The sequence below is a fragment of the Epinephelus lanceolatus genome, chromosome 4, assembly GCF_041903045.1.
Source record: "Epinephelus lanceolatus isolate andai-2023 chromosome 4, ASM4190304v1, whole genome shotgun sequence".
Lineage (NCBI taxonomy): Eukaryota > Metazoa > Chordata > Actinopteri > Perciformes > Serranidae > Epinephelus > Epinephelus lanceolatus.
Window position 1 is genome coordinate 19,828,709 of NC_135737.1, and position 23,444 is coordinate 19,852,152.

The window sequence follows — 23,444 nt, forward strand, 5'->3', positions numbered from 1 at the left end:
AAACTATGAGGATGATGGAGGAGGAGTCAACAAAGCAAAGGAGAGTTACCTTGAAATGTAGATTGGGAGCTGGTGTTGACAGCAGAGTGTTGGGTGACAGTGGGAATGGACATAGAGGCAGGGAGGGACTGAGGGAGGGAGGAGGAAGAGGAGGAGGAGAGACCTGCCTTCAGGGAAGGGGAGGAAGGTTGGACTTGGGCCTGAGTGGAGAGGTGGAAGTTGGAGGGAGGGAAAGCATTTAGAGGGCCCTGAACAAAGTCGCTAAAGTCGTCATCGTCCTGTGAGAAACCTGTCTTGGGGGCAGAGGACGAAGGCTGGACAGGGGCCTGAGAGGAGAGGCCGAAGGTTGAGGAAACGGAGGAGGGCAGAGGGAGGAAGGCGGGGGCCTCTACAGGCCCCTGAAAGTCACTAAACTCATCACTGTCCTCGGACAAAGCTGGGGGGAGGGAGTGAGTGGTGACAGACGGGTGTGGTGGCGATGAGTCTGCAAAAATGAAGAAATAATGATGATGGCACAACACATGACACGCACTACAATGGAGAATGAATTATGGGCTGCACATTGCAAGGGTGAGATAAAGACTATTTTGTGCGAGACCAGAAATTGAAGAACTGCAAGTTTCATCAAAAATTTTGACATACAGCATTTAATTGATATTTTTAGATATAATAAAATGCTATTTAACTGGAATACAGATGATCAGTTTTTAAAACTGTACCATTTGCATATTTGTATAAACGTCAACACCAGAATAATGACTCTACAGCAGACCCAGCCTTAGGGCTGAGACCCCTCCAGTGGATCACAAGATAAGTCTGAGAGGTCTTGAAATGATTAATTAGATGAAAAGAAAAAAACATTGTTCTGTAACATGAATGTGTATTCTCTTTTCTGAGATTTGCTTTCTGTGAAATACTGGACATTTTCAGCTTGTCTAGTTACGAATAGTGATAATAATGACATTTAAACATCTGAAAAAACATTTTAACAGTTTAAGGTAAAGATACATTTTTGGTCAAACTACTCACAACTCATAAATGTATGAAACCTGTGACGAGGAGCCACTGGCAAACACTGCCTCATTCTAAGGTTTCACAATGCAAAAGGTTTGGGAACCTCTGCTGTAAAGCATTACTTCAGGCTGTGTTTGTTAAATGCAGAACTACAATTTTCTGAAATGCACAGAAATAAGTTGAGTGAGGGAAATCCACAGTTATAAGACCTTGTAAAAACTTCAGAATGTGAACACTGACAGTGTTTCCCCAATAATTTTACAAGCCTGGTGGGCTGCAAGGCCAACGCGAACCCCTGCCATGCCAAAAAATATTTTTTTGTCATAAAAAATATTTTTTGATGTAAAAATATTTTTAATGCCAAATTTAGTTTTTTTTTATGCCAAAAATATTTATTTTTAATGCAAAAAATAATGCCAAATTAATAGTTTTTTAATGCCAAAAACATTTTCAATGCCAAAAATATTTTTAATGTAAAAAAAAAAAATATTTAATGCCACATTTAGTTTTTTTTGACTGCCTAAAAATATATTTGTAATGCCAAAAACATGTTTAATATAAAAAAATATAATGCCAAATTTAGGGGTTTTTTTTTTGACTGCCTAAAAATATATATTTTTAATGCCAAAAAAGTTTTTAATATAAAAAAAAATGTAATGCCAAATTTAGGTTTTTCTGAATGCCAAAAAATAATGGCAAAAAAAAAAGATTTTCCCTATATTTATTCTGTAGCACAGCACCCTGCACCATGACCTACTGCAGCCACACTGTCAAGAGTCCATGGACAAGGCAAGTGTGTTTGGGCGGTTAACGTGTGTAATAACAGGAGGAAAGCTGAGTGCTTGTTATCTAAACTGCTAAAGTCAATTTAAAAGGTTACGTGAAGATAACGTTTTTGTTTTGTGACACAGGGGATTAATCGTGAACAACAAGCTAATATGCTGACAGATTAAGTGTTTTGTGTTTTTAGATTAGTGGGACCAGAGAATATTTGGTTAAAACAGATTGCTGATGCTGTTTTGCCCTCATTGTTCTCCAAGTTAATGAAAACTCAACTCCTGGCATTAACGACTGGTGTTTCACACCATTTTCACAAGACGGAAAAAACAGGAGTAACAGCGAACCAGCTTTCAAAGTGATGTATTTTCTTTTGAAAGATACACTAGAGAAGCACAATTTTACTAAAAAACAATGTAAAGAATTATACTACTAGTAATTCCTCTCAATTATCACTTATGATCCACTAAAGGTGTGTAGTGGTATACTGACCAGGTGCCAGACTGTAAGCAGCAGGCATCTGAGAGACACAGCCATTTAAAAAAAAACAACAAAAAAACACATACATAGTAATGTAAAACACCAAAAAATAATGAATCTGGGATTGGCTTTTACTTTTAACACATTTACAAACCCTAGCTGATAGTCCTGCATAGCCTATATTTAATTAAGTGCTGTAATGTGCTCTAATTCATGCCAGTTTAACAGGTGGTTCAAGTGGATTTCGAAAAGTAACTTATAAATATTCGGAAAGGTAGGCTAACTGTTAAATATTCACCCCCAAACCCCACCCCTATCAGCCCAGCCACCAGCCCAAAGCAATCAACCTAGGGGAAACACTGACTAAGGTTCATAAACAGATGCTGTATTGAACACATAAAAATTAAAACACTACTAAACACTGATACTGACAAGCTTACAGGTGACGTGAGAGACAGGAAAATAATGTAATAAAAGAAATGTGATTATGAATCTGTGTTACATATTAAAAGCTCAGACAGAAAATCCTAATTTTGGCTCGTCTGGCTGCCAGCTGGGCAGTCATCATGCTGACCTTCCTCTAATCCAGTTATTATTGTCAGACAGAGGCGTTTCAACAGAGAGCAGATTTGCTGATGGAGAGGAACAACAGCAACAAAATCTCAGGGATTACAACTAAAAGCACTGAGGTGACGGTACCTGGCTTCTTGGTCTGTGAGGATGGAGTCGGGTGCATCTTCGCGTCTCTGCTGAAGCCATCCAGGTTGCCTTTGATTGCCTCCAAGGCATCATCGCGGCTCTTCTCTCCTGTCTGAGTACAGAACAATAGAGGATCAAGAGCTCAAAGGGTTACAGAGACGGGCAGTGGACGTGCCATAAAAATAGCAAAATAAACAGGATGTGGAGAGACATTCACCTTGGGTTTGACACTGCTCAGCAGCCTCAGCTTCTGTTTCTGCTCCTCAAATTGTCTTCTTTTCCTGTCCTCCTCCAGCATCTTCTGCTGCTGCTCCAGACGTTTTCTAAAGGGCAAGATGAGTACAGACATTAAAGCCAAGAAAATAATATTCCTGAATAGGACTGAACCATTTGAAGAGGAAGGGGTTTTGACTCAGTAAAATACAATGCAAAAAACAAAAAAATAAATAAATAAATAAAAATAAATTTATATATTTATATATATATATATATATATATTTATATATTTATATATACATGTATATATATGTATGTATATATATATATATATATATATATATATATATATATATATATATATATATATATATGAGGGCTGAACGATATATCGTTATCGTATCTATACCAGCACATGTCGCTATGTCGATTCAATTAAATTTAATGTTACAATTATAGCATGGGTTAATGTCTGGAGCCTGAGTTATTAGCGGCTCGGTCCCAGCAATGGGTCAGGCGTTACGGTTGTGCTAGGTGAGTAGCCCGGCAGCCCAGCTAACATTTGCAATTAGCATTGTAAAATGTAGCCCGGCGGGCAGCCTGGCGGGCTGTGTTTAGCTATTCCCCTGCCTACAAGTTTGTTTATTTGTTTATTTATTAGGATACCCATTAGCCATCACTCCATTGTGGGAGTAATGGCTATTCTTCCTGGGGTCCTCACACAGGACACAATTATATACATAGTAAAAACATACAGAATAACAATAACAATCTAGAATCATATATGATAGTTACAAGGAAAAAACTACAATATTAAATTCAATAATTTACCACAGTGTGGACTACTAACTGCAATTGGAAGAAATACTTCAGTGATGATGGTACCTGTAATAAATGTAATATATTTGCTGAGATTGAGGCGAGGCTCAGTGACTAGTAGAGCTGGTAGAAGCGCTCCATAGCTGTAAGTTACTCCAGTAGCTGTAGTAGCTCTAGTGCTAACTCCGGGAGCTAACGCTAACGTTCCTACTCTTCTGCATGAGCCAGAGTCGTGAGCCCGCCAGGCTCCGGGGCTCACGGAGAAGAGTAGGAACGTTAGCGTGGCAGCCGACTAGTGCTAACGCTATTAGGAAAGCAGGGAAATAGCTAAACACAACAGAGACTGAGAGTGAGTGAAAGACATCATTAACTGCTAAACTAAGCCAAACTAAGCTGGCTGTTTAGGTTTTATTTCCTCACCCTTGTGGCGAGTGAATCTGCCTGTAGTGAAACCAGGGCTAACCGGTGCTTCCTCCTCAGGCTCCACTTCACTCAGCTGCCAGCACAGCCAGTTAGCCTCCGCTAGCTTCCCAGCTAGCCCCGGCTGTCCGTTTGGATCCAACCGGAGCTCCGAGCCCTGGTTTGTTATTCAGGTTAATGTGGGAAGAAGCAGCGGGTATATCGGGCAGCTGAGTGAGGCTGAGTGAAGTGGAGCCTGTGGAAGAAACACCAGGACCATCTGAATGTAATAGTCCGTGGAGAGGCTGCGGTGCTCGGCTGCACAGACGAGGCTAGTGGGGTGGGGGGTGGGGGGGTGTAGAGCAGAGGTAGAGGGGGGTGTGGCTCATGACACACTTTGTTTTGGTCTACAGGCAGTGCACAACGGCACACCTAGTGGTGAAACGATTTCGCTTTTTGCCCCTTTAAGTAGTTGACAGTAGAGAGCTGACAGGAAATGAGAGGAGAGAGAGGATGATGTGCAACTAAGAGCCAGATTTGTTCTGGGAACACTGCTATTACTTAGTCAGCATCTTAGGCCGAGGCACACCCAACAGATATCAAAGAACTAGCGGTGACAAAGGCCAACTGTTGTGCTTGAACATACTGCTAAGACTACTGCCAACAGCCAACAAGCACGTTCGTTCTGCACCTGTGTGAGAGAAAATAACTCTCCATACCAGCAGAGGGCAGTACATTCCACATTCAAAAAGCAAAACCAGAAGATGATTCAAGATGCCAGTTATCAGGTTAGCACATGAACAACACATTCCAATGCTATAAGAACATAGAATATTTACTGTACCAATTCAACGTGCTAATTAGGCTGACAATAGTTGATAAGGCCCGACAAGTGCCAATGGTGTAGGAAACAGCACAAATACTATGGGGACAGATGCTCACAAATGGCCTGACATTGACCTTCAGCCAACAGTCAGCTTGGTGTGTGAGGGCCTGACCATCAGGACGCCCCTATATTGTAGACTTTTAAAACAAAGATATGGTGTTATACATAAATGCAATTACTGGGACTATAAGAATAGAAACTGCTCGGAAAGGAAGCCTACCTTTAGAAAAAGAAAAAGGGGAACTATTATAATAACCTTTGAAGTGGAAAAAAGACCATTAAAAGAGGGACCATAAAGTTCTCCTATCAGTGGTAACCCAAGAGCAGCAGCGCTGGAGCTTAAAGTGATTCAATGTCTTAGTAAAGTTTTAGTTTTTGGAAACAACTTAACAAGATTTAGAGTCTACAGTCATGCAAGCTGCTCCGTGAGGCTGTACTTGTGCACAGCAGAGCTTTGAGCTAAATCTCAACATTAGTATACTAAGATGTTCACACAGTGACAGTTCTAACGTGCTGATGTTCAGCGTCTACCATGTTCACCATCTTAGTTTAGATCAGGATACAGTTGAACTACAAAATGATGATAGTTAGGCCTGACGGGTGTGGGAACAAAACAGTATTCCCAGCCTCCATCACACTTCATCTTTTTAAAATCTAGTGTGGCGTTAATCAGCTGGATATATTGCAGGCATGCAGATGTGAGCATTCATACTTACACACAAACAAACACAAACATGAACCGTGACATTAGTGTAAAGATGCCTTACTGGTGCTCCTCGGCCATTTGTTTCTGCATGTCCGCAGTGTACTGGGGTCCAGCAGGTCTCATGCCCATAAACTGTGGCTGACCCAAGAACTGCATCCCAGGGGTCTGCATCCCAATAGCCATCCCACCCTGTTAGACAAAAAATAACATATACACAACAGCTCAGAGGTCTCATTAGCATTCCCACTGTCACACTCCTTTCACTTGATATTAAATGCTCACACTGAGGGAAAGCCATGCAGTTGAGAATGACGTTAATGGACTTAAGTCTTATTAAAAATCACCAGGCTGCAATAAATTCCTTTTAATGTGCGTTTAAAACAAGCAATTGGGTTTAAGAGGAGCTCTAAATCTAGACCTCTGTATGAATTAAATCAGGTAAATCAACACAGCAGTGCTTGTGTGTTATGCATTCATGAATAGAAGCTCCAAAATAGTTACACGAAGCTCACCTGCATAGGCATGGCTCCTGGGGGCATTTGTCCCCCAAAGTTCATCCCCATCATGCCCTGCATGTTCGGCTGCATGACCGGAACCATTGGGAAGCCCTGCTGTTGCTGCTGCTGTTGCTGCATGGGTACCATGCCTGCAGAAACATATGCAAGCATTGTTACGATCCACTGCAGACAAGGCAAGGAATAGTAAGCAAGACAGTATGCCTAATTTAAAGTACACTGATGAACCTATACAAGTCTGGACATTGAATAAAAAAAGTCTCCAGAGTCTGGACATGATTCAGTATTGCAAATCAATTTCCTGGACAGCTGGAAAAAGACATGGGCTCAGCAACAACCAAATCTGTTTTTCTGGTAACTACTGTGACAGCATGGAGCAAAACAAGAGGAGTGAGGGAAAAAAATGGAAAAGTGTCTGTTTGTTTTCACAGATGCTGTGTGAGCTGACAGCCAGAGCTGAGCAGCCAGCTCCTACTGGAGCCTCAAGATGATTCACCATGTTACAGCTCAACCGGGCTGAATAAGTGGCTTGTTTAGGTGGCTGCACACAATCTACTTTGTCTAAAATGACATTACTAATGGGAGCATGTAATGACCCCTTAGAGACGCTTGTCCCCCAGCGGAGTGTGAATGGTTTATCAGGAGCGTTACTGCAAAGTCAACAGCGTAAATACGGTGAGCATGCACAGGTGAATGATAGTACATCTGAGCCCCACAGTGCACTGGGCAAAGGTATGGGCTCCAATGTGACAAATCCTTGCTACTTACTTTTGCTAATGGCTTATGGTAATCTTAAACAGCAATGAGAATAAAAGAAGAAAAAATCTGGCTGGATTTTTATAGACATCTATTTTTAATCTTCATTGAGTTAACCCAGTACTGTGCCATTTGTGACACCCGACAGCTCAACATGTTCTGCATTTGATTGTAATCTGTGAAAATGCAAGTTGTGATCTGAATCTAAACTTCTAGCAGTCACATCCTCATTTTATTTGAGCACTGGATTGAGCTATGTCCCACATAGCAGGTTAAAAACGGTTCACACTCAGACTCTCTGGACACCACAACAAAAACACATATTCTGAAACAATGTGCCAGACAATCAACAGGTCACCTTTAAAATGTTTAATTCTGTCACCGAACAAATTCAGATTCAGAGAAAAAATGCTTTTCATTTATTCATTTATTTGATCAAATATAGTTCACTCACCTTGTGGCGGGCCCAGGCCCCCTCCAACAGGATAAATAAAACTAGAGGAAGAAAAAAAACATAAAAGCAGGTTGTGAGTTCAAACTGAGGCCAAAGTAAAGACACAGAGATAATACTGCTTGAAACAGCACCATGTCGCCTGCAGCCTTAAGCAATGCAAAGTATAAAAGCCATCACTCTTTCATTAACTGTGCCTTTCCACACCCACTGCGTGAGTGGCATGCAATCAGTTTAACAAGCCTTCATTAAGTGAGAACTATGACTGCATTAAGCTATTACGTACAGTACAGGCCAAAAGTTTGGACACACCTTCTCATTCAATGCGTTTTCTTTATTTTCATGACTATTTACATTGTAGATTCTCACTGAAGGCATCAAAACTATGAATGAACACATGTGGAGTTATGTACTTAACAAAAAAAGGTGAAATAACTGAAAACATGTTTTATATTCTAGTTTCTTCAAAATAGCCACCCTTTGCTCTGATTACTGCTTTGCACACTCTTGGCATTCTCTCGTTGAGCTTCAAGAGGTAGTCACCTGAAATGGTTTCCACTTCACAGGTGTGCCTTATCAGGGTTAATTAGTGGAATTTCTTGCTTTATCAATGGGGTTGGGACCATCAGTTGTGTTGTGCAGAAGTCAGGTTAATACACAGCCGACAGCCCTATTGGACAACTGTTAAAATTCATATTATGGCAAGAACCAATCAGCTAACTAAAGAAAAACGAGTGGCCATCATTACTTTAAGAAATGAAGGTCAGTCAGTCCGCAAAATTGCAAAAACTTTAAATGTGTCCCCAAGTGGAGTCGCAAAAACCATCAAGCGCTACAACGAAACTGGCACACATGAGGACTGACCCAGGAAAGGAAGACCAAGAGTCACCTCTGCTTCTGAGGATAAGTTCATCCGAGTCACCAGCCTCAGAAATGGCAAGTTAACAGCAGCTCAGATCAGAGACCAGATGAATGCCACACAGAGTTCTAGCAGCAGACCCATCTCTAGAACAACTGTTAAGAGGAGACTGCGCGAATCAGGCCTTCATGGTCAAACAGCTGCTAGGAAACCACTGCTAAGGAGAGGCAACAAGCAGAAGAGATTTGTTTGGGCCAAGAAACACAAGGAATGGACATTAGACCAGTGGAAATCTGTGCTTTGGTCTGATGAGTCCAAATTTGAGATCTTTGGTTCCAACCGCCGTGTCTTTGTGAGACGCAGAAAAGGTGAACGGATGGATTCCACATGCCTGGTTCCCACTGTGAAGCATGGAGGAGGAGGTGTGATGGTGTGGGGGTGTTTTGCTGGTGACACTGTTGGGGATTTATTCAAAATTGAAGGCACACTGAACCAGCATGGCTACCACAGCATCCTGCAGCGACATGCCATCCCATCCGGTTTGCGTTTAGTTGGACCATCATTTATTTTTCAACAGGACAATGACCCCAAACACACCTCCAGGCTGTGTAAGGGCTATTTGACCAAGAAGGAGAGTGATGGAGTGCTGCGGCAGATGACCTGGCCTCCACAGTCACCGGACCTGAACCCAATCCAGATGGTTTGGGGTGAGCTGGACCGCAGAGTGAAGGCAAAGGGGCCAACAAGTGCTAAACACCTCTGGGAACTCCTTCAAGACTGTTGGAAAACCATTTCAGGTGACTACCTCTTGAAGCTCATGGAGAGAATGCCAAGAGTGTGCAAAGCAGTAATCAGAGCAAAGGGTGGCTATTTTGAAGAAACTAAAATATAAAACATGTTTTCAGTTATTTCACCTTTTTTTGTTAAGTACATAACTCCACATGTGTTCATTCATAGTTTTGATGCCTTCAGTGAGAATCTACAATGTAAATAGTCATGAAAATAAAGAAAACGCATTGAATGAGAAGGTGTGTCCAAACTTTTGGCCTGTATTGTATATATATTTTAAACTGTATTTGGCTTAATACAGTGATTGCATAGGCAAAGAGTCTTGTCAAGATTGTGTTCATAGACTTCAGCAGTGCCTTCAACACAATCCAACCCCACCTGATGGGGTAAATCCAAGATTAGTTTTGTGGATTTATGACTTTTTGACTAACCGCAGTCAACAAGTCAAATTCAATTCATGTGCTTTTAATCATGTGTCATCATTAAAAGCCATAAACATGGGGGCACCACAAGGGTGCGTTCTGTCCCCTATTCTATACACCTTATGTAAGGGATAATGTATAATGAGCCGGTGAATACTGGGAAAATAACTCCCGACAGGGGAATAGAACCCCGACGCGCAGCAGAGGGGTTCTATTCCCCTGAAGGGAGTTGTTTTCCCAGTATTCACCGGCTCATTATACATTATCCCGCTTATTACACGGCTAATTATCAGTTGAATAGACAGAATATTGATTAATTATACAATTTTATTGAGTTATAAATTAAATCGGGAGGAGAGAAAAAACAAACTGCCGGCAACGGCTGAATATGCGCTACAATAGCTACAAGAGAAAATGAAAAGAAAATAGCCTAACAATGCACATAGGCTATAAAGTGGACTTAAAGTTAAGATCTTTTTTTATTCTGGTAAAGGCTAATGTTTAACTTTCTAAGATTATGAATCAACATTTATTATTTACAACCATAGCTAGCTTATACATTTCCATTTTTCACAACACAATAATCATTTCTCCTGTCACTGACCATTAAAAGATTAGGCTATATGTCTTCAACAAAAAGTCAGTGACAACTTAGGCTATTTCTATTTATAATGTATATTAAATTGGACACTGCCATTGAAAGTGACATTAGACATTGTAAATGGGACGGCTGGGATGTTAAAATTATAGTCGCTGTTGTCATCTGGCTGTGGCTCCGGAGGTGACACACCTGTAAACAAAATGTTTATCGTTAGACTACAAGTTGTAAGAAGCTATTATTAGGCTACTATGACTTTATCAAAGCGTTCCACTAGACCTACTGTTTCCTGAGGACAGGATCCTGCTCCAATTTGCGCGATCCGAGGTGGACGGAGCCCAGTAGCTCTTGAGGCTGCTTTCACATCTGTGCCCAGTTACAGACATGATCTGACGACTCTCAAGGCCAGCCTGGGAGAGAAGCTGGACAGCGGTGCTTCTCAGGCTGTGATTGGTGTATCATTGAGAAAGTCCGGCTGCCTTGCTTATCTGAGGTAACATCTGTCTGAGGAAATTGTGTCCCATGGGTTCACGAGAAAACCACACTGGTTGCTTGTTGAGTAGCTGCTGGTCTTTTTTTAATGGGTGAAGGTAAAAAGCGTTTGCGTCAGGAGGGCAAAGGGAGAGATATTTCTTAAAACTGGAGACGGTGCAGTTTGGGTTGTCGGGCTCAGCAAAGATGAAACCTCTGTAATTTTCTTTACAGGGATCTTTTGCATCTTTATGATTCTTGGTCTCAGCGTTGTGAGCGAGGGTTATATACTCAAGACCGTTCTCATCCTTTTTCAAAACAAAAGAGTCTCTTTTCAAGTCTCTGTTGCCCTCTCTCCCTCGTCTTGCCAAATGCAGCTGCACATCAAACCACACTTTTCGGACCAACCCGACAGCTGTGTGCGGAGACAGCACCTCTGAGCACCTGAGCAGCTGCATATCTGTAGCTGAGATCGGGGGATGGTGGTGACTCATGTCCTTCCCGTTTTTGCGGAGTTTTTTTATTACTGATTTAAATACCCCATTGCTAGATTTGAAGGCAGCACTGTTCATGATGTCAAACTTTGAGAAGTAACGACAAATAGCACCCCTGAGTGAGATATAACTGGCAACGGAGTAGGTTTGACCGTTAGAGTTTTGCACCGATGGATAAAAGGATCGCAGCACTTGGTTTAGCTCTTCTGACCCATAACTGTCTAAATCTGTTGTCATTTTCTTCTCATTCAGCCAGTCATTAAACACCTTCAAGCCCCATAAAGTGCTCCGTTTGGTGTTTAGTTCATGTCTTTCTTCTTCGCTGCGATCAACCTCCCTGTCATCCACAATCTTGTGTCTCCTCTCTTTCCCGTGCGCCTCTGAGCATCCCTCTTCTCCGGCATTCTTCTCATCTTCAGCCAGTAACCATGTCTCAAGATTTTCATGCTCACCAAATATATTAAAAGTTATCTCATGAAAATACTCCATCTTTGTATTTTGTAAATTATTATTTTGTAAGCGGTAACGGCTACTTTAGCCCGATAAAAAAAGTAACTGTTGTCAGGGCAGCGTCCCTATAGCAACGCCGGGCTACATAGCAACTGTGTGTAATGACCGTTGCTACTAGCAGCGGTCATTACACAGTAATATCAAAATACCGCAGAATGCCGCGACTGACCAATCAGAATGCAGCATTTAATAGAGCCGTGTAATAAACACCAATAACTGCCAAGCAACCCTCTCAGACCACACTTATTTTAAATATGCTGATGATACAGCATTAGTGGGTTTTTTAAAGTCTAACACTGCATCCCTAGAGGGTTTTGAGAGGGAGATGCAGGGTTTTATTAAATGGTGTACAGATAATTTCCTTGTGGTTAATGCGAAGAAAACAAAAGAGATGGTCATAGATTTTAATAAAAAGGGAATTATAGTTCCACCCTCAAATATCAATGGTGAAATGGTAGAGCGGGTCTCAACATACACATATTTGGGTGTTGAAATTGACAACAAACTGACATTCAATGAATGTGCACACAATAAGACCAAAAAGTTGCAGAAGAGGATGTTTTTTTTAAAGAAAACTCAATAATTTTAGAATAGATAGCTGTATTCTTCAGATGTTTTACAAAGCTCTCTTGCACAGTGTCTTATCCTTTGGCCTTATTTGTGCCTTTGGAAACATGTATATTCAGGATCAGAAGAAACTGCAACAAACAGTCAAAACAGCCAGTAGGATCATTGGAGTTGATCAGGTATCTGGAGCGCAACTGTACAACGACCTCAGTCTAAAAAAGACAGAACAAATTCTAAATGACTTAACCCCCCCCCTCTTCATCTGAAGTTTTTAAGAAGTAACAGGTCAAGTGGCAGTATCCTGCAGAGGAAAATTAGGACCACAAGGTATAGCAAGTCTTTTGTGCCTACAGCAATTACACTGCACAACAATAGATTTAAAAATTCCTAAGCACTTTAAACTATGAGCATATATATGAGCATCCAACTATTTTATTTATTCATGCACGCTTGTCATGTTTCCTCAATGTTAGGGATGCACCGAATATTCGGGAACCGAATATATTCGGCCGAATATTGCAAAAAAACACACATTCGGTATTCGGTGGAATAAGTTAAAAGCAAGGCCAAATAATAGCGGCGTGTTTTGATAACGCAATCAATCAGCGTGCGTGACAGGCGGAGTAGAATGTCGGCAGTGTGGCGATCTGCCCGTCACGGCATTCGCATTTGCAACTAAAAATAATTTTGAGCGAGCAAAATAGGCTTAAATCATTCAACACGCTGTGCGAGCAGCCTACAGATTTCAACCACCAGCAGAAACGAAAGGCGAATCCCACCGATTGTGGGTTGAACGTAGGGCTGGGCGGTATGACCTAAAATTTATATCACGGTATAAATCGAATCCCTTCACGGTAACGGTATATATCGCGGTATAAATTTAAGTGTAAAAGTTATGATGGAAGTGTTTCTGAATGGGTTTTGTAGTCCCTTAGCAAAGCTAAATTGATAAAAAAAAAAAAAACAAAAGCAAAGATATAATGTATTTTTTAAAGCATTTATTGTGCAGAATGCAGATCTCAAAACTCAAAATTAAAACCCAGTACTCTATGGTGCAAAATGTCCCCTGGGATCTATATCAAAAGGTAATTTCCTTCTTTTAGCAAAATCCTAAATGACTGAGTTGTGTTTTTTCCACCTGGACCTTTATGCTCTGCCATTTCTCCTCTAATCATCACGCTGTAACCTGTGACAGGCTGTTATGACACCACAACTATCACACATTCACATATGGAGTTTTTTGTGGAGCCCCTAGCGTCACATAGGTTTACATTACCAAAGGTTTATGACAAACTCTCTTGCCGAAAATCAACTCCCGTGTGCACAAGGCGAGAGAGGAGAGGGAGAGACGCTGTGCTGCTGCCAGAGGAGACACTGAATGAGTTCCCTCTGAGCGGTAAGTCGCTAAAAGAGTCTGAGAAGTCCGGGGCTGTTCATAAAACTTTAACTCACTCACTCACAAGTTCTCCAGCAACACATGTTGCACGTGCTACGCTAAATCACGGACGTGAACCAGCTCCTCTTGCTCCGCTGTCTCTGTGCTCGCAGCCATTTTCACACTGAGGCAGGTGCGATGACGTCATCGACGATAGGACGGTAGAGCGCAAATCTCTACCGTGGGCCAAATTTATATCATTTCTACCGTCTACCGCATATACCGTGCAGCCCTAGTTGAACGGGGGTCACAGACACAGACAGTAATGTATTCCTGTCAAATACGGCAGCCATCGGCTTACCGGCGACGGAGGAGTCGGCTCCAATAATATCCTCTTCTTGGTTTGTGGACTGCCCAGAAGTACCTGAACAGCCGAGCCAGCTGAACACAGGTACGTGACGTGTCAGAAGAGAAACGAGCCGTTCACGGCCCACAAACCTCACCGCACTTTAGGAACTGTTCTTTACTTATGAAGGGGAGGAGGGTGGCTGGTTGATTCTTATTTTATTTATTTATTTTATTTTGATCCCCCCTATGTTCATCACTCATTGATGCTGTTTTTGAAGTATGAATAAATCAATAAGTAATTTATTCCATTGAAATATCATTGATGTATTATAGAAAAGTGATTTATCTTTTTATAAATGACAAAAGGCACATCTGCCTCATTTTCGCTGTGGTATCGTGATACTACTCAGAACCATGATATTTTCATTGGTATCGTACAGTGGGATCCAATTTTGTTACCGTGACAACAATAATCTGGAGGGGGTTCATCTGCAAAAACTAATGAAAAACTAAACAACGATATTCGGTATTCGGTACTCAGTATTCGGCCAAGCATTTAATATTATTCGGCTTTGGCTTCGGCCACAAATTTTCATTTCGGTGCATCCCTACTCAATGTTCTTACTGTTCTGTCTGTCTTGTCCCCATTTTTCTTTTCTAATGTTTTGTATTTATTGTTTTTAATGCTATACAGTAGGCTGTAGAACAATGGAATGTGTAATGGTGACTACATGAATTTCCCACTTGTGGGATAATAAAGTTTACCTTGACCTTGACCTTGATTGTGGAGGCTCAAAAACAGTGCAATTACCTCATCAAATAATTTCATTTAATTAGCTTTGGTTTCAATGTGTGTTTAAGTTTTAATGTCTGGTTGTACTTTGTTGTTGACAAAGAAATGAAGCAAAAATACATGAACTTGAAATGACACAGCTAGACCGCATCTGAATGCAAGGAGCGTCTTATTCCAAAGACCATATGACTGCTTTCACTGCAAGCACTAGCCTACATCTGACTAGTAAAAGGGAAAAAAAGTTCCTATAAAAGTTTGCTGTTGTCAGTCACTGATCAGCCTCGCAATGTGCCTTTGTTCTGTAAACTCGTCTCCATTTATTCACAGAGACCAGAGTCAAGGTGAATTTTCAGACACGTTCTATTATTCTTTAAAGTTTTAGCATCAATGCCCAAAAGGCAGCAGAATTGGTGCAGTTTAGTTTCCACAGGCGACTTGGACTCTGTCACTGGGTCTGTGCTGAGGCCTTGAGAAGAAATAATCAGAGGAAGTCTCTACAAGTCAGCCAAGTCTCTCCTCACCAGAGCCAACCCACACAGGCCTTCAGCTATTTGTCAAATAACTTATTACAACCCAGTTCTTCAGGCTGGAACTGATGATGCAGAGACAAACAGAGGAAAGAGCCAGACGGGCCCCGACTGACTCTAAGCTGAATTTGAGCATCACTAATCCAATGGGTGAGTGACATTATCATACTGATAACTTTAGTACCGACACAACTGTGCTACAAAAGGGAGGCAGGGAACTCATTGGGAGACAGTTCAAGCATTTGCCAAAGCAATTACCAGCTCCCTGCGGCAAATAAAGAATAATTTAGACTTGAGTTTGACTTTTACATGCAAAATTAACTTTTGGAAGCTTTGTTAACTCATCATTACAAAGAAAATGTTATTTTTTGACAGTGCAAGTATTGGAACTGTACACCAGGGCTGCAACTAACCATTGCATTCATTATCAATTAACCCTTTTGATCATCTTTTAATTGATAAATTAATTTTTTTGTTCATAAACTGTCACAAAAATTTAAAAATTGCCACTACCTTTTACTAAATTCCGATGTATCGTACGTCTTGTCATCACTCACACTGTCTCGCCAATACAAAAACCCAGATATATTTTAATTTACAAAGATATAAAACTGAGAAAAGCAGCAAATACACATATTTGAGGGTGTTAGCTTTGGTGATGATGCTTGACTTGGAGGGTTTCAGACTCTCACATCTGCTCTCTCTTTAAGACTTGCAGCTTAAAAAAAGCTTTTATAGGAACACTATAGTGCTGCTGCCCACCATCCTGCAGCAAATATCAGGTCATGGCTGGGCAGATTAACATAAAGGGAGATAAGCAGTGATAGCTGCTGTGAACGCAGGGCAGGCCAGTGCCTTGTAAAAGGCCTGTAATCATCATCAGAGCTGGGAGACAGAAAGCAGGGTCAGGAGTTGAAGTCAATGTCACCATCACTGAGGAAGCTAAAAGGGCAACCCCACCCCTTTCTATTTAAATAATAATTATTATTCCTATATGAGAGATTTGTTTGAACATGGTTTGATTAACGAGAATGAGCAACCATCCAGGAAACAGGAGTCTTTAAAGTTGCACATATAGGCCAACCACCCCTCAGATCTCTTATATTAAATAAAACTATCAGTACTGTTTTCCGGTCATCGGAGGGCTAACAAACATGGCTCTTGTACTCTCTTATTATTTAGGGTAAAATGATGTTCAAATCAAAAGGGATGAAGTCAGGGACTTCTGATGGACTGCCCTTAAAACTAAAATTATTCATCTTATTCTGAAGTTGCTTTTATACTGGAATATACAGTGGATATTATGTGCTCTCCTTCAAGGGGAAATACAGACTGAGATGAAACACTGAACCCATTATTTCTTCTTGAAAGAATAGCTCAGAAAGCTGAATAATCAATATACCAAATAAAAAAATACCAAACATTTTTAGGTTCTAGCCACACTGGATTTGCTACTTCTCTCTGTTTAATATCATTGTAAACTCAATGCAGGGTTCCTACACATTTGGAATTTCAAAATTCCATACTTTTCCATACCCTAATTTCCAGACTTCTTGGCGTTTTTTTTTTTTTCCCCCCCCCCTCAGAGAATATGCGACATCTGAGTAAATATATCAGTGTATCATATTTCACATCATATTTAATTATTCTTAATAGGCGATTGTAGCCAAGTACCATAATGGCATGCAAATAAAAACTCAGGTAAGCTCAATGTCTGGGCTGAGGCAAAAAGGTTGGGACTCTGGGTGCAAGCAATGCAGTAAGGAGACGTCAGTGTTTTTTCCTTTCATGTGGCTCAGAATCGCCTTCTCCCCCATGTTGGCGATGTCAAATGATTTCACACAAAGCTTGCATCTAGCTCTGTGTGTGAATTGGGAATCCTTGGCCAACCAGTATTTATATACGGTATTGTCAAGCCACTGTGCTTGGCCCAGCATTAAACACGATCCGGATTGATTAAATTATTTTTGGAAATATCTAATTTTCTATTTTAGAAAACGGTATTTTAGAACAGTGGTAATAGTCTGGAAATAAATATTTTTCCATACTTTATTTTTCATTTCCCATACTTTTCAATACCTGGAAATTGATCAAATTTATTTCCATACTTTTCCATACTTTCCATACTTGAGTAGGAACCCTGTCAATGTGTTTTGAGTTTTATAATATCTGCTTTGGTTCCTGTTAATAACTGAGTCAATTCAATGATACAGAAAGTGGCATAAGGTCTTTCAATAAAGTTTTTTTCAGGCCTACTAAACATCACAGGGAATGCACAAGAGGGGTTCTGTCCTGCTACCTGCTACACATCAACCTGGCAACGAAAACCTATAACTTTAAAATTACAACTTAGGCTGTCATAGATTATTTGTCATGTATCCACCAGTTCCCCAAAACTGATGATTAGACAGAAATCTTAGAAAATGTATTTCTAATTACAATGTGGAATGTGGCCGATAGTTGCAAAACATACCGCACAATAATACACTGTTAACAAGGACAACAGAGCATCATCTGACAAAAGGTCAAATGTCTGACAATCACATGGCCTGTTGAAGACAGAGACATCTGCAAGGAGCTATTATCACCTGACACAAAATATACCATGCATATTTGTCACCATCTCCATGGAAGACATACTGCTACTGCATATTTAACTTCAAAAGTTAGCAACATTATCATTGATGAATTTCCTCCAAACACCAACACAGGTTGCTTCAGCTGTCAGGCAGGTTTTGTATGCTGTGCTACTGCTCCACCTCCTGGCTTTCCATTCTGCCAGTCCTGACACATTTAAGTTATTATTGCTGTATAATTATCACGTCTGGCAGCCAAAAACACTGCACTGCACTTTTCATATCCATAATATTTGGCATGGAAACAGACTTGAACATACTGCAGATGCTAACAGATGTACCAGGCTTGAAGTATGTATACTTAATGCAAGTTCAGAGCCTTATTAGCATCGTGAAAAACTGGTAGGCCTAATAGTTAGAAGTGACCAATATAGATAAATTCTTTTGTATATTAGGATGTATATGTAATACTATGGGGACTTTTTTTTGGGAAAAATCAGTTGGAAAACTGTTTATGGACAACATAACCAGCAGGGAAGGTCTGTTTTCTGTTTAGTTTTTTCTTGTTTTTGCTCATTTTTTAAAGGCAAATAAAATAATACAAATCAAACTACTTCATCTCATAGCCTGGGCCTCGTTAAAAAATCCTGTAAAAATGCATTATTACCAAAAACCAGTCCCCATTCATTTGAAACGTTGCCCACAATGACTTATACGTTAACACACAATGACAGGACAATTACGTGATATTAACAGTGCATTTAAATTTCAGACACTGGACAATTTTATATTTTCTCACATCCACCAGTGCCTAAAGGTGAGGCTATATTAACAGCAGTGAAAAAGAAGTACTGGCACATTTGTGTATGAATGAATTATTAAGTCAAGTTTTTCCTGCTCTACTAATTTTTCTCATAAGTTTGCATCAAGTGCACATTACACCAGTAAACAATACTGCCCATGGCACCAGACATTACAGCACAAGTCAATTACTATCTACCAGACATCTACAGAATGATAAGCATATGAAAGAGAACTACTATTACCTCCAGGTTTTCACATTACACCTGCTTATCCCTACTGCCCACTCTCATGTACAGTCTTGAGGGCTTTGGTTTCACCTGTCGTATCAGTATCACCTGGCTGGTCGAGATGTTTGTAGCCAGAGCATATTTATTATTCAAACCAGTCGAGCTCAGCTTATGAAAGAATCATGAGGCTGGTCTTTTCATCACGTCTGCAGACCATCATCACACTGCTCTAATAAGACACCTGTACACCTCATGCACATTTACAACCATATACTGGTTAGATGTGTGGTATAAGCATGAGTGACAGGGTTGACTGTGTGATTCAGTAAAGAATGACTCATTAAATATGATGCTAAGCAGTCTGACTACTGATGAGAGGTTACAGCTGGTGTGTTAGATGAGACAATCTTAACTGATTTATCAGCTTTTTGCATTATCTTCACTGCCTATCTGCTTCACTTTCTTAAATACTCAACAGTGTATCAATATGATACCAAAGTTCCCCCACAGGAGATAATGACACAGTCAGAAACTTGATAAGGCCAGATATTGACACCATCAGCCGTCCACAGGCCTGTCTGCACAGGTGCTAGCTATATTCCTGACAATGCTGCAACAGTGTAATGCATATTTATTTTCGATAAATACCATATTCTAGCACTGGATACCGTCAGCTGAAGGAACAATAACGTTTACACAAGACTTGACACGTGAAATTTGTTAATATACTAACACTGTGGCATTGTTTTGGACCCCTCTGAAGATGGACAGACAGCAGTATCAGCTAGCTAACGTTAGCTCCCCCCGGTAGACTAACGTTAGCTGTGACACCTGACAACCATCACATCACCCTACCCCCGACAACAAAACCAGCCTGTACTCGCCGTCTTTGAGGCCTTCCTGTGTGGTTAATGTGTTGCTAAGCGACAGACAAGGTTCATATTTCACAAATGTTTTACATTTTAGCGACTGAGTGGATTTTAAAAGGCTAAAATACCTGCTGCCTCCTCCAGATCCTGGCCGCAGCGCCATCTTGATAACAGCAGTCACTAGTAGGAAGATGACGTCAGCAGTGACGGCGTGTATATGGGATAGTGAGTCCCCGAGTAAAGTCTGTCAGGCACAGCTACTTCTACAATCAGGCTGTTCTTCCAGTCTTCTTTTGGATCGTTTGTTATAAATTGCAAACAGTGTAGCCCTCCATTCATGTAGAAAAATATTAGCATCAAAACACACCTATAGCACCACAAGTGAAATGACTCAATGTGCAAAATGGCCAATCTCAGAATAATGTATACTACTGAATTTTAACTAGTGATGTTGTAGCTGGTAAAGGAGGGGGTAATCTTAATTACTTAATTAAAATACGTATTATAATTATGCCAGAAAGCCCTGGAAGAAAATTTCTCCCATGTGCATACTCACCTGGACTACCTGAGAGACACATCACAGGGCAGACAGTTCCCAATACCTCTGATGCAATGAAAGATCTTTTCCAGCAGATGTCAGTGTTTAGCTTGTTTGCAGCTTTGTCCATGTAAACACATACAGTACAAACAATCACAAGAGCAGAGCTCCTCTTTATGACAAAGCCTGCATGCAGTTGTACAGTGTGACACTGGCTATGTAGTGTATGCCTTCTAGTAATCTTAATTATCAGTTGTCATGTTGACAGAGACCATGATGATGGGAAGTTGTGATCTGTATGTTCATTCAAACCACAAATTTCCCCATAAAAATCTCCATAAAGTAGGTTAAAGGTGACAAAAATATTTCCACCAACATCTTGTATTTGACTTATATGCTTTAATTTTTTTTTCTTGTGAGCAGAAGTAATCCTACAGTTGTGACCTATGGCAAAGACACCAACAGAGGCATTCCCAAACTTGCACTATGACACATATTGTACATTTTAATTATGTAATGTTCATGTGGCAAACGGCACCGACTGTTTTCACTTCCTGTTGACTGAAACCTTATTTCAACACATTTTTGAAGTTAATTTACTGAAATGTGTCACTGGCTTCATATCTCTGATTTGCATTATTAGAAGTGTATTTTGTAAATCCGTTATTTGCTGTATCTCACTCCACCTGTATATATCCTCCTGATGTCTTGTGCAACATTTTTACTGACTGTGTGAAGTATTGAGGCCATTGTGTGTCCCGACAAAGTGATTCAGTTGGCAATTTCATTGTTACACCAATGACAAGGTGGAGCAACAAGGAAAAGCCTCCCCAACATTGTCTCATAGCGGGTGTTGTTGTGAAAGATTTACAGCTTAATGAGAGCAGTGTAAAGCAGCGGATGACAAGCCCCGCTGCTATCCATCACCTGGTCTGCCCTCAACCGTCCCTATACCTCTGCTCTATTCAGCAGCAATGATTCAGAGTCCATATACATGACAGAGGGACTAATACGGCCATTTAGGTTTCACTGTGACTCACAGCTAAAAGAAAAACTGCACTTTTAGTTTTACAGATAAAGGTCTTAGAGAGCAAAACATTTTTTTTATGCAAGTGGGGAACTTTTTTAGTAAGTATAGAAATATTTTTTCATCTTTCTCATTTACATCATCACAGCCAGTGTCACAGGACAGATCTGTGGTCATGTTCTTGGTATGTTTTTTCTGTGAATATGGTTGGTTTACATTTTACAATTAGAAACTTAGACATGGTGGATGTTTAACAAGTTGATTTTGCTGTATCAGACTTGGTGAATAGTCACATTTAACTACATTCAGTATGAGCAATTGATAAAGATCTGTATCTAGATATCAAGACATGGTGCTTGTGTGGTCACCCGTTCTCAGCACTATCTCTTGCAAACTGTTTTTTTTTTACTGAGGAGAAGTTTATATTCTACACTTGCGCACAAACACACGTGATAGATTTGCAGGCTTATTCTGTCTTTTTTTAGACTCCAGACTCTTTCAAATATTGGGACTTCAGTATCTTTAAAAGACCATATAACTGATTGTATAAATAAGTACATTATGATACCTTAATTTGGGGGAATATCAGCAAATTTTTACCCTTACCCTTTTGAACTTTGCCTAATTACAATATAGCCTAAATTAGATACAATGGCTTATTAGAAGTGAGAAATATCTGACGAATAAGGCAGTAATCAAGAAGAAGAATCCAAACAAACATTCAATGAGCAACACATTTTGGTTGGTATTGAGGTTTTATACTCAGCCCCATAAGGGAATGAAAGTAAACAGAAGGCCCAGAAACAGCATTTAATGTTGGGGAATAAAATGTAAGAACATTTTATTTAAACAGATGGCTGAAAAAGTAAAATAAGAAACATCCAAATTAGAATAAAACATTAAATGAATAGAGGGGGTTTTATTGGGGAACTTGGACTAATGTATTCCTATGTGTTTCTAAACATCCAAATGTCACACTCTGTTCCTCACCCTGGGGATTTAAATTTGGTTAAAGACCCCCTCCAGACATGTTTAGGTCTTATAATAGATACTCTGCTTGGAGTAATAATTTGTGACTGATTTGGTGTTGTGGTTTTCTGACAGAAAAGACAGTTCTTGAAATTAAATGTACTCATTCACTCACATTGAGAAAAAGCTCAATCAATGAATGAGCACATATCTTTCATTTCAAAAATGGAATGTCCAACTTTACTGACAAGTCAGTTCTCGGTGTGCTGGATGTTTCCGCATCACTCTTGTGTAAGTTGCATCAGTGTGTCTACAGACAGATAAAAAGTCTTACAACATTTTAAATTAAATTATATAAAAATAAGGCCTTAAAAGTCATTAAATAATCTTAAATTTGACTTTGTGCAGTCACTATCATTTTACCTAATTTCATTTATCCATCTTTTAACTTATTTTTGTCAAAATGAGTGAAGCTCTTCTGTGTGACGGTTCACATTTCTGATGTTACAAATCCTTAAACCCACCACTGAATCTAAAACTGTGTCTGCATACTTGGACTTACCTGTTGGCAAAATGTAGATTAACCTAACTCACTCTCATAACCATATTCCTACAGAAAACACAGGCCAAGATATATACTGCTTAACTTTATACCTGCAATGCTTGAATTAAAAAAGATGATTTGTCCAAAAATCTGTCTTAAATTTGGTTAAAAACTATCTCGAAAAGGTCTTAAAAAGCTTTCAGTTTAAGTGTCTGACACCAGTAGACATCCTGTGCATATTAGACTATGATTGACTTTTACACTGGTTGCAATGTTACAAAATCCTGCTTGTTTGTACACCTCTTAAATGTAGATTTAAGGTGAACACAGAGAAACTTTTCCTGTCCAGTATTATCAGACTACATACGTTATCCTGCACAGTGAAGCTCAAAGATCCAATTTAAGTAACAATTTTAAGT

At 40.0% G+C, this 23,444-nt stretch overlaps 1 protein-coding gene across 7 annotated transcripts in view; it reads right to left on the reverse strand.

Moving 5' to 3' along the window:
* The window catches only part of synrg (synergin, gamma), a 53,837-nt gene extending 33,700 nt beyond the window's left edge, over nucleotides 1–20,137 (reverse strand). For 4 of the 7 annotated variants that reach the window (XM_033631718.2, XM_033631716.2, XM_033631717.2 and 1 more), the window contains exons 1-7: nucleotides 20,076–20,137; nucleotides 7,722–7,762; nucleotides 6,509–6,642; nucleotides 6,058–6,185; nucleotides 3,188–3,293; nucleotides 2,971–3,082; nucleotides 50–484 (exon numbers count right to left, since the gene is read on the reverse strand). In XM_033631718.2, coding sequence (XP_033487609.1) covers nucleotides 50–484; nucleotides 2,971–3,082; nucleotides 3,188–3,293; nucleotides 6,058–6,185; nucleotides 6,509–6,642; nucleotides 7,722–7,762; nucleotides 20,076–20,110 — 991 coding nt within the window. In that variant the 5' untranslated portion in view covers nucleotides 20,111–20,137. The remainder of the gene's footprint in view (nucleotides 1–49; nucleotides 485–2,970; nucleotides 3,083–3,187; nucleotides 3,294–6,057; nucleotides 6,186–6,508; nucleotides 6,643–7,721; nucleotides 7,763–20,075) is intronic. The other 3 variants (XM_033631724.2, XM_033631721.2, XM_033631720.2) reach the window with 1 other exon arrangement.
* Between the last annotated feature and the right edge of the window lie 3,307 nt (nucleotides 20,138–23,444).